This window comes from Sceloporus occidentalis, unplaced genomic scaffold (assembly GCF_023333645.1).
Source record: "Sceloporus occidentalis isolate IW3139 unplaced genomic scaffold, rSceOcc1.0.p SCAF_4, whole genome shotgun sequence".
Classification (NCBI taxonomy): domain Eukaryota; kingdom Metazoa; phylum Chordata; class Lepidosauria; order Squamata; family Phrynosomatidae; genus Sceloporus; species Sceloporus occidentalis.
In genome coordinates this window covers 85,905,227-85,917,473 of record NW_028316984.1, presented here as the reverse complement: position 1 = coordinate 85,917,473, position 12,247 = coordinate 85,905,227, and the positions used below count along the sequence as shown (strand labels likewise).

At 41.9% G+C, this 12,247-nt stretch overlaps 1 protein-coding gene across 1 annotated transcript in view; it reads right to left on the bottom strand.

The window, feature by feature from the left end:
* CD5 (CD5 molecule) overlaps nt 1-11,952 on the bottom strand; it is a 41,151-nt gene extending 29,199 nt beyond the window's left edge. Inside the window, exon 1 of the mRNA XM_089523413.1 lies at nt 11,892-11,952. Coding sequence (XP_089379539.1) covers nt 11,892-11,946 — 55 coding nt within the window. The 5' untranslated portion in view covers nt 11,947-11,952. The remainder of the gene's footprint in view (nt 1-11,891) is intronic.
* Between the last annotated feature and the right edge of the window lie 295 nt (nt 11,953-12,247).

Genomic DNA, 12,247 nt, shown 5'->3' with positions numbered 1-12,247 from the left:
ACCTGACACGATGGCTGTGGCTACACCAGTGTCATTTTGTGGATTATCTCAGAAACTAGGTATTGTATAAACAACAAACCTTATCCTTTGAGTATCCATAGAGGAGTGCCCGAGGTGCTAAATTATTATGGGCAATAAACAAACAGGTGTTTCTTAAAGGCAAGTTTCACTGTGAGGGAAACTTGGCTTTAGTGACATTTTGAATTTGTTGTCTGCACAGAGAACTGTGATTACTGACAAGTTTTAAAATGTAATGAATGGAATATTCTATTCCCTTAGTATCTTTATTTGGATGCCAACCCTTTACCATTTGGCAAAGGTAAATACAACATGTAAATTAATGTTTTAGCAACATCTTTTTTGAATTATTGTGAGCTGCTCTGAAACCCATTTTTGGGAGAAAGGCAGAATATCCATTGTCTTCTTTGACAAATACATCAACAATGTTCACTAAATTCATTCTTCTGTCACAAAGGGACAGAAGAAAACAACAGTAACAACAATAATCCAGAAATGTTGCCTCTTTCCACTGAATTTAGTGATATACTACCTTTCTCATAAAATGTTGAAAAAAATAATGTCTAAACAGTTATCATCCTCAAACTGAGGAAATCCATTTTATATGTCACCAAATTTAGTTTCAGAATATTAAAATGTTGAGAAGTTGAGTGCACAGTAGAAAACCTGTGAGAACCAGTGCAGTGTAGTAGTTTGAATGTTGGACAAGGACTCTGAAGAGCAGAGTTCAAATCACCACTCAGCCATGGAAACCCATCGGGTGACCTTGGGCAAGTCACACTCTCTCAGACTCAGAGGATGGCAATGGCAACCTCCCACTGAAGAAACTTCCCAAGAAAACCTTGCGGTAGGTTTGCCTTAGGGTTGCCATAAGTTGGTAATGAATTGAAGGTACACAACAACAATTACAACAAAGGCTCTGAAGATGTAGCCATGTTAATCTGTAGTCTAAATTGTAGAATCAGTATGTAGAGAAATCTCATAGCACCAAATGTGGTACAAGATCTCTCTACAAGAAAGGCTGTAAGACAAAATACACTGCCTTCCCAATCAAAAATATATGAGTGCTAGCACTGAGTATCAGATTTGTACTATATACAAAAAACTGTGGAGCACAAAGAGATAAACACCATTGCCAGTTACCGTCTCATCAGAAAATAGGTGTATTTTGATAAGTGGGAAGACTTTTTGGCCTTGGTGGAATGTCCTTCGTAGGGAAGTTTGCCTGTTGAACTGGTAATATTACGATCATCCAAACCAAACGTCACACAAAGGCCTTTTAAATTCAACCAGGCAGTCTATACATATTGTTATTTTAAACAGTATATATGCTGTGTTTTTATCTTCTACTTTATTGCTTCCTTTCTTTTTCTTCATAAGGTTTGCATTATTGCTTCAAATTGTGGTTTTAATTTTTATCAGCTGTTTGTATTTCTTCAGGATATCAGGCAGGATAGAAACTTAAACACATAATGTAAAATATATAAATAAGTAAAATTGGAGGAAGGGGTAATATATGGACTGGAACAAAAGATGGACTGGAACTCCAAGTGGGTAAGTACAGCAGTTAATAAGACTCCAACACACTCAGTTTGGAGACCTGGACTCCAAAATAATGTCTAAATTTGCTTGGATAATATCTTGAATTTTTGCTTAGGATGTTTTTCTGAGAGATTGTTTAAGAACAGTGTTGGTCACATTTTACAAAACTATGGCCTGTTACAGACTGCCAAAATAAAGCTGCTTCGGGTCACTTTGGAGGTATGCTGTTTAAATGATGCATGCATCCTAAGAATCCGGAAGCTGCACCAAAGCTGCACTCCAGAGCTTAAGAACGGAGTGTGGCTTTGGCGCGACCTCCGGACTCTTAGGACCCATGCATCATTTAAATAGCATACCTCCAAAGAGACCCGAAGCAGCTTTATTTTGGCAGTCTGTAACAGGCCTATGGATCTTAATAATCTGACGGACATGTAACAGGAAGACGGATGGGCTGTCAGAATTATCAAGATATGCTGGCTAAAGGTCATCTTATTAGACCTGGGCTCTGTTTTACATTTTACAGATTTTACCCTTAGGATACTGGACAGGCCAGTTGTAACAAATATTCAGTGTCATGTGAGAAACATTTTAAATCTATCTTTCCGATTATTAAGAATCTTAATAGTAGCTCCAGGCTTCTATTATTTTGATCATGACTAAGGTGCAGATAGGAGATATGAGAATTTGACCTTTTCTTTGGTGCTATTTTCCCAGTTATAACCTGCAACAAAAATCAAAGGCAAAACAGTAGCTCTTTCTTAGGGAAAAGCAACTTAATGAGGGAATTGAAAATCTATGTGCATATGTGTGCATAACCCTTCTCATGTCTACTACTTCTCCTCTCCAAATTGTGCATCAAACCAACACTGCTTTCCTCCATGGAATTACAAATACATGCTCAGCAAATACAGACTTGGAACCATTTGGTAGAAAAGTAGTAGGGGTTGGATTTGGAGTGGAAAACCAACAGAAAGAGTGAAAGAGTGTTTGAAGTCCAAATCCACATATCCCTCAGTGACTTTCCTGTAGCATAGCCAGCGTGGAGTTGTGGTTTAAGTGGACTATGATCTGGAGACCAGGGTTCAATTCCCCGCATGGTCATAAAACCCACCTGGTGATCTTGGGCAAGTTACATACTCTCTGCTTCAGAGGAAGACAAGACCAAACCACCTCTGAACAAATCTTGCCCAGATCACCCCATGATAGGTTCACTTTGGGGTTGCCATAAATTAAAAATGACTTGAAGGTACACAAGAACAATGACAACAGCAGAGGAATGTGGAAAATTTCTCTCAGAATGCTTTGGGCCTCTGCTTCAAAGAACCTCCTGCTAATATGGCCAATGATAAGGGATCATGGGAACTGTAATCTAAAATATATTGAGAGTCAAAGATTTTCCATGTAGGCTGTGGGGAAAGAAAAAGAATTGCTGAGTTTTTGTATAACTTGTAGTTTTACCCTAAGGGATATATACGATATATATACTATATACTATATATATATATATATATATATATATATATATATATATTATATACTCGACTATAAGTGGAGAAATTTATGCCCCAAAATTGACCCTAACATTTGGGGTAGACTTATATAAGGGTCATTACACTAGTAGTGCTTAGAAGGGATCCTGAAGCAAGCAAGCCTGATGCCCCAGTCTCTATTGGACACCAGTTCCTTCCCCCTCCAGTCCGTTTTGCAAGCTTTTGCTTCATATTGGAAAAACTCCCCATTTAAAAATAAATAATAATAATAAATCGTTTATTTATAGCCCGCCTTTCCTTGAGATCAAGGCGAGTTACAACATCTTGGGAACAGCAAACGATAAATATACACACTACAATGTACAATTCAAACATTAAAAACAAAAGTTAAAAACACAGATTAAAACCATACAAAGACTAGCCAAAGTGCAAGTGCAAAGGAGGGGGGAGAGGAAGCGTTACAATTGGGGGAAAGCTTGTTCGAAGAGAAAGGTTTTGAGTGTCTTCCTGAAAAGGTCGAGGGAGGGGGTCGAGCGGAGCTCTACGGGAAGCGAGTTCCATAACTGTGGGGCTGAGATTGAAAACGCCCTTTGTGCAGTCCCAGAGTGTTTTGAGGGTGGAACCCTCAGAAGTTGCTTCCCGGCTGACCTGAGTGTGCGGGGCGGATTATATGGGGAGAGGCGGTCCTCCAAGTACCCTGGGCCCAAGCCATTTAGGGCTTTATAGGTTATAACCAACACCTTGTATTGCGCCCAGAAGCGAATAGGCAGCCAATGTAGATCTTGCAGAACAGGTGTTATATGGCTGGTCCTGGAACATCCAGTGACCAGCCTGGCTGCCATGTTCTGCACTAATTGAAGCTTCCGGGTTTGGTACAAGGGTTGCCCCATGTAGAGCGCGTTACAGAAATCCAACCGAGAGGTCACCAGAGCATGTACCACTGTTTCAAGGTCCCCCCGGCCCAGGTAGGGTCGCAGCTGGCGTATCAACCGAAGCTGATAACAGGTACTCCTGACTGTCGCATCCACCTGAGATGTAAGATGGAGCGACGAGTCCAGGAGCACCCCCAAGCTGCGAACAGAGCCCTTCAGGGGAAGCGTGACCCCGTTCAGGACAGGTGGACAAATCTCCAACCCTGGGCCCAGGGAACCTATCACAAGTACTTCCGTTTTCTCTGGATTCAGTCTAAGTCTGTTTTCCCTCATCCAGCCCATTACTGACTTCAGACAGGCATCTAGAGGAGAGATGCCATCCCTGGTCACTGCATCAGTCAGAGACACAGAGAAACATATTTGGGTGTCATCAGCGTACTGATAACACCGCGCCCCGTGTCTCTGGATGATCTCTCCCAGCGGTTTCATGTAAATGTTAAATAGCATAGGAGACAGAATGGCTCCTTGAGGGACACCAGATGTAAGGGCCCTCTTATCGGAGCACACGTCCCCCAGCTGCACCATCTGGAATCTACCCGAGAGGTAGGAACGGAACCACTGGAGCGCAGTGCCTCCAACTCCCAACTATCTCAGGTGTTCCAGAAGGATACTATGGTTAATGGTATCAAAAGCCGCTGAGATGTCCAAGAGCACTAACAGGGACACGCTACCCCTGTCCATGTCCAGACGGAGATCATCGACCAAGGCGACCATGGCAGTCTCAACTCCATAGCCCGCCCGGAAGCCAGTTTGAAATGGGTCTAGAAAATCGGTATCATTCAAGACCGATTGAAGCTGAATGGCAACCACCCTCTTGATCACCTTCCCCAGAAAAGGCAGCAGCGAGATAGGCTAATTGTTATGAATCAGGGGGTCTAGGGAGGGCTTTTTTATCAGCGGTTTTACAATGGCCAATTTTAAGCTGGATGGAAAGCGCCCTTCCCTAAAGGATGAATTAATTATGCGACGTAACATATTAGTTACGGTCGCACCCCCCTGAGCTGCTAGCCAAGAGGGACAGGGATCGAGAGAGCAGGTTGTCTTCCTAACACTTCTAAGGATCTTTTCCACTTCCTTGGTACTCACAGACTCAAACTGATCCAATACAACAGAGTCCACGGAAGCTCTGGAGACCTCTATTCTGGATCCTGTAGAAATACTGGCGTTGAGATCAGCCCTTATCAGAGAGGTTTTATCCACGAAGAAGTTGTTAAATTCGTCACAGCAGGCTTCGGATGGTTCCAGAATAGAGTTCAGGGAGGGAGGTAGCTGAGTAAGCTCCCTCACTACCCTGAACAGCTCTGCCGGACGCTACTCTGCGGACGCGATACGCGCAGAAAAGAACGAGTTCTTTGCTGCGCTTATCGCCACTCCATAGGCCTCCAAAAGAGAGTCCAGGAGTGCCTTGTGGGCTAAGTCCTGATGTCTCCGCCATTTGCGCTCTAGTCGTCGCAGAACCCGCTTCCTTGCCCGGAGATCTTCCGTGTACCAGGGCTGTTTTTTGGAAGCAGGCCTGAAAGGACGCTTGGGAGCGATACTGTGTATAGCCCTGGAGAGATCAGTGTCCCAGATGTTAGTCAGGGCATCAACAGAATTGCCGTCAGTACCAACCATATACCCCTCTAGGGCTTCTTGGAACCTTTTGGGTTCCATCAGCCTTCGAGGGTGGACCATTCTAGTAGGTCCGCCACCCCTGGGGGGGGAGCTGGGTGGATGCCTTGATTTTAGCCTCAACCAGGAAATGGTCTGTCCATGACAGGGCGAAGATATTGGTTACCTCCGCCCACGGAGTCTCCATGTCCGTGCAAAAGACCATATCGAGCGTATTACTGGCAGAAAGTCGAGAAACACTTGGTTCTTTCTCGACTTCATTTTACAAGCCTTTTCTTCCTATGGGAAAACCTCTCCACTTAAATTCACTTGCATCTTTCTCTGGTACGTTTTGCAAGCCTTTGCTTCCAATGGAAGAATCTCTCCATTTAAATCCACTTGCTTCCTTTCTCAACTTGATGTTAAAACCTCTCCTCCAGCACTTGGAAATTGGTTGGGAGCAGTCCAGAGAAGGAGAAGGAGGGATGGAAGTGGTATTTCCCCCTTTCTATCCTTCCGTATAGCCTCCTAAGTTTTACCCTAGACATAGAATCATAGAATCATGGAGTTGGAAGAGACCGCAAGGGCCATCCAGTCCAACCCCCTGCCATGCAGGAAATCCATATCAAAGCATCCCCAACAGATGGCCATCCAGCCTCTGTTTAAAGACCGCCAAGGAAGGAGAATCCACTACACTCCGAGGGAGTGTGTTCCACTGTCAAACAGCCCTTACTGTCAGGAAGTTCTTCCTATAGCTTGCATCCATTGTTCCGGGTCCTGTTCTCTGGAGCAGCAGAAAACAAGCTTGCTCCCTCCTCAATATGACATCCTTTCACATATTTAAACAGGGCTGTCATATCACCTCTTAACCTTCTCTTCTCCAGGCTAAACATCCCCAGCTCCCTGAGTTGTTCCTCATAGGGCGAGGTTTCCAGACCTTTCACCATTTTAGTCGCCCTCCTTTGGACACGCTCCAGTTTCTCAATGTCCTTTTTGAATTGTGGTGCCCAGAACTGGACACAATATTCCAGGTGGGGCCTGACATATCCACAGGTCATATCAAAATCCAGGATTTTGACCCTGGAACCTTCCCTTGACTTATACATGAGGTCTGCTTGGTATATACAGTGTGTGTGTGTGTGTGTGTGTGTGTGTGTGTGTGTGTGTATTTGATCGAGATGCCTGTGCTTAAGATAACATCTATTATGGGCAAAATACATTTTTTTTTATTATTTTTTATATATGGGCAAATTCAGCTTTGACATACTGTATACACATACCTGCACACCCAAAGACACCCAACATATGCATGTTTTATTTCTGTAATGAGTTTCTTGTTTTTACATTGTATGCAGCCACCTCAAGTATTGTGCCCAAAGCAGGTAAGAGATTTAGAAACAGACGCACAGTGAGCATTGCAGGAAATAACATTGATTGAATGTCACGAGTGGCCTGTGGCCCAACACAGACCCTTGCCATCATTTTGTGAACATTTTTCATGGGCTACTTTGCAATAATAATAATAATAATAATCTGGAGGCTTAGCATTGACCTGATTGTGTTCTGCACCAAAAATGCTGCATTTTTCAAAAGAAAACACAGAATGGATAGGATGCTTGTAAACCATGCCATCCGCTCCCTAGCAACCTTCTCTTTTTTTAAAAAAAAATCAGCAGACTGTCTACACACACACATGAATGAGTGCACACACATAGGAGTTTATCAGACAAGGGAAATGAGAAGTATAAGCCAATGGCAATCCGAACGCAATCATGGAGTTTCACATTATTGCGTGATAGACTACCACATGCAATTTCGGGCAAAGACAAGCTATTTTCAGGCAATGGGAAGTCAGTTCGAATGCAATTCGAAGTCATGTAAATTCGCTGAACTAGCGAATTCACGTGAATGTGTTCTGGCCCCACTTTCTTTTCATTCGAAATTAAGAGAAATTCCTCCCGTGTGATAAACTCCATACACATAGTCTCCTTGAATTTTTTTTAGCAACATTCATCTATTGATATTTTATATACAACAATTCTATGCATTTTAGAAACCAGTAAGATCCTTCTTTCCCATACTGGGACCACATCAGCCCTGTGTACACAGTAACAACTGTCAGGAGCAGCAGTAGTAATGGGAATTTGTATATAATGCAAGGATATCTATAACAACGTGTCTGAACATGGAAATGTGGCAATGCTTGGTTCTCATTTATTTTTAATCATTTATTAGGCACTTTTGGGATGCAGAATGTTTTGCATTCTTTGTGTTCTTCATAATCTTTTAACAGACTCCTGTAAATTTGTATTCCTGTTTTGCATTTGGGGAACTGAGTCTGAAAGAAAGAAGTTTGTCTGGTTCTGACCAGTGACACGATTACAACTTGACAAGGATACAACATGCTAGGTCTCTTAGATTTACACTTGTAGCTAAATCATGAAGGACAGTTATGTGAACACAGTTGTTTTTGCTGTATATAGTCATGACAAACACAACTGTGGTTCCTCTCATGCTACCCTATTATGATTCCACTTTAACTGCCATGGCTGCATTCTATGGCATTCTGGGGTTCATAGTTTTGGAAAGTACCAGAGGTACACTCTGGCTGAGAATTCTAAATGCCCTTCCCTCAACTGCAAACCCCAGGATTTCACAGGATGGAACTATGGCAGTTAAAGTGGAATCATAGCACCATAACTGTATGGTGTGAGAGGGCCCAAGATTACAAACCCCAGTAAAAACAAAAGCCTGATTCTCTTTATTTTAAAATAAGCAAAGCCTTTGGATGTATAGATCATGAAAAACTAGGGAGTGATCTTAAAGAAGTAGATGTAATATTGCACTTGGTTGCCTTGATGCATAACCTGTACTCAGGACTGGAAGCTACAGTTGGAACTGAATAAGGAGAAACAGAATGGTTTCCAATCAGAAAGGGAATTAGACAAGGCTACATTCTATCACCCTATCTATTCAACTTGTATGCAGAAAATATCATACACAGAGCAGGTTTAGACACAGAGGGAGGAAGAGTGAAAATCGGAGGAAAGAGCATCAACAATCTAAGAAATGAAGACAACACTATACTACTAGCAGAAAAAAAGACTTGTAATAATTACTGAGAAAGTCAGAGAGGAAAGTGCTAAGGCAGGCTTGTTTTTGAACATTAAGACAACAAAATAATGGAGCTATAGGAGCTATAGGAATTCAATACAGAAAATAAGAAAATTGAAATAGTTAAAGATTTCTTATACCTTGAATTAATCATGCATTAGAATGGGGACTGCAGTCAAGAAATAAGAAACTAGGATTGGGAAGAGCAACTATGAAAGAATTAGACGAGAGCTTAAAGTGTAAGGATATCAAGCTGATTACCAATGGCTAGGATCATCCAGGCCATCATATTTCCCATCACCATGTATGGATGTGAGTGCTGGATAGTGAAGAAAGCCGACAGGAAGAAAATCTACTTATTTGAGATGTGGTGCTAGAGAAGAGTGTTAAGGATACTATAGATGGCCAAAAAGGCAAACAAATGGTTCCAAGAACACATCAAGCCTGAACTCTCTCTGGAAGCCCAAATGACTAAATTGAGGTTGTCATACTTTGATGACATCATGACAAGAGAAGACTCACAAGAAAAGACAATAGTGCTAGGAAAGGTGGACGGCAGTAGAAAGAGAGAAAGACCACATACCAGTTGAATGCACTCAATCAAGGAGACCATTGCCATGAGCTTGCAGAACCTGAGCAGGGCAGATGAGGACAGGGAAGCTTGGAGGCCTCTCATTCACAGAGTTGCTATGAATCAAGGCTGACTCAAGGGCAGTTAACAACAACAACAAATGATTTCTTTACTATTAAGCTTCATTGCATGGTCATTAAGGAAATCTAAGGAATCACTTGCCCTTTTGTCTGCCTGGAACTAGAAAATAACATTCTCTCTCTACCAGTGAGTGAAAACAGCAGTGGGGAAAAATACATTTTTTACACATTTCTCTATTTACATCTTGGCATGGAGGGATATCTGTATGATAAATTATCATTAGATAATATTTTTAGAATATATTTACATTCTGCACATCTGAGAATATTGTGAGACAGTGCCCACTAACCTACTAGAGCTAAATAAACATTATGTAAAGTAAGGAAAAACATTTCAGTAGTTGTAACTCAGAGATGTCACATTATCTAGTAATGCAAATATAATACAGTAAGCTACCTTGGATACCATTTTGGGGAAGAAGGACATAATAGAAATCCAATAAATACATGAATGAATGAATGAATGAATGAATGAATAGTAATTTAGAGTTCATTAGTACTGGTATGCTCAGAAGAGTTTAGAACTAGAAAAATATCTCCAAACAAAAAGTCCTCTGCCCTTAACCGCTTTGGATGACTGAAGGTGACCTGACTTCTCATTTCCTTATCTTGGTTTTTCCAGTTGCAGCCTAGGATCACCTGTTCAACATTCAGGTAACATTTTTACACTATATATTCTGCTGGTGATGTATTGCCAGTCTTTTACAGACAGAATTCACATTATCTGGTTAAATTAAAACATAACAAGGGAGTAAATAAGATAGGACAGTGGCCCAACACAGAAGACAGAGGAACTGTGGGTAGGGATCAAGTGCAGATTGAACTCCTCTTTTGGTCCAAGTGACTAGAAGGAGTTCCTCAGCATGTCTCTGCTCCAGCAGCTATTTCCAGACCTTGGAAAAATTCTTTTTGGATTACAAATCCCAGAGCCCCCCAGCCAACATAGCCACTGCTGGCAAGGGATTCTGGGAGATGTAGTCAATAAAGTAATATTTTGAGGTCAGGTTAATAAGGCTACACCTAACAACCCCAGTGTACATGCATCTGTAACACCTGCATGAACTGTCTGCTTGTTTTCACACAGGGATCTCTCTTGGATTGAGATTAATTTATTTGTTCTTGTTTGGGATCATGAGCATCTTTCAAAATTCTGTATTTTCTACAAAACAGATTGATATATTTTGCCCTCGTGTGTGCATATGCCTTTAACTTGCTCATCGACATATGGCAACCCCATTCATTTCATAGGGTTTTCTTAGGACAGGACTACTTGGAGATAGTTTTGCAAGTTTCTTCCTCTGAAATACAGTCTAAGGCACCTTGTATTCATTGGTGGGCTCCCATCCAAGTACTAAATAGGGCTGACCCTGCATAGTTTCTAAAATCAAACTGGTTCTATTGCCTTTAGGGTATTTAGATGGATTTGCCATTATAAGACAAGGAATTATGTCTGTGTCTAAAGACAGTAAACAATTCAGGCATTCACTGCTGAGAAATACTAAAGTCTATTTGGAGGACACATTGTCTACAGATATAAAATACTACTCAAGTTATGAATCTGACTTATGGCTGACAATATAGACCACAGGAAGGCAGAGATATCTCAAAAAATGAGTTGCTCTGGCCTACAGTGCCCTGAAAATTGTAGCTATTTGGTGTTATCTGAAATATTTAGCTAAATAAAATAAAATAAAATAAAATGCATATAGCAGTGTATTCAATAAAATAACTTGCTGCTTATAAACATATTAACCACAGAAATACAGTTTAAAACAAACATTGAATGCTAACAAGGAATAAAGAGCAGTAGTCCACACGCCAGTCTACAAAGGCTGTTAAAATTACAAGTAAATTGTGTCATTCCAGCAATCCTCAAGCTTTCCTAAAATTAAAAGGGTTCATGAAAAGTGTAAGGGAATTTCCCAGGGGCATGTCTTGAGGTAGGGAGGGTGTGTCCAAGAGAAGGTGCCCCCCATCAGAGAAAACCGAAAGCTCAGCTGCCCTCAGCAATACTCTCATCGACATGGGAGCATGTAGCCGAGCCTGTTCAGAAAGTCTTAGCGCACAAGGGAGACCATCTGTGAGCATATTCTTTCAGAAAGCATGGACCAGCACACATGTTCTGGCACCCACTGGAGTTCACCTAGCCAATCTAGACTTTTCACCAGATGAATCTCTGTTGACTTGTGGAGAGCACACACCCCTCCAGGGGGATGCAACATGTCTGAATGCCTTCCAGAAGACAGAGAGCTGAATAACACAGCTAAGAATTTCTATTGGGGTTATCCTAAAGGTTCAACATGCTTTACAAATACTCTGTCTCCCAACAACCATTAGGGCCAGGACCCACAAATCTTGGGGGTGGAAGATGAAGGCTGAAACTGAAGGTGAGAAAGAGAGTGGCTTTCTAAAGGCCACCCACAGCACCTTGATATTACTGATATCTTGCTAAGATCCAAACCACTCCTTGGAAAAGCTTTTCAGTACTACTCACCCCACAGCCCCACCAACATCAGCGCAATCAAGGCCAGAAGATGCGTGACTCTCATGGGTACGATCCTCCTCATTTGAGCATATACAGGCAGCTCTTTTGGGTCCCTGCCCTGGTGCTTCTGCTACCTGTTGTGGGGGAAAGGAGAGGTTGGAGGAGGAAGCCAGTGTGCTTTTTTCTTTCCTCTCCTGATGTGGTTTTTTGGGTTTTTTTCTTTTGCGTCATGTCTTGGTTACTTGGAGTGTGCTTTGTCAGTCTCTCTGTCCTTCAGGGTCTTAGATCTGATCATCCCACCAAACTCTCCTAGCAAAATGATGCACACCTTCAGGTAGATTTTTTTTGAAAAATCCTTTGGCTGA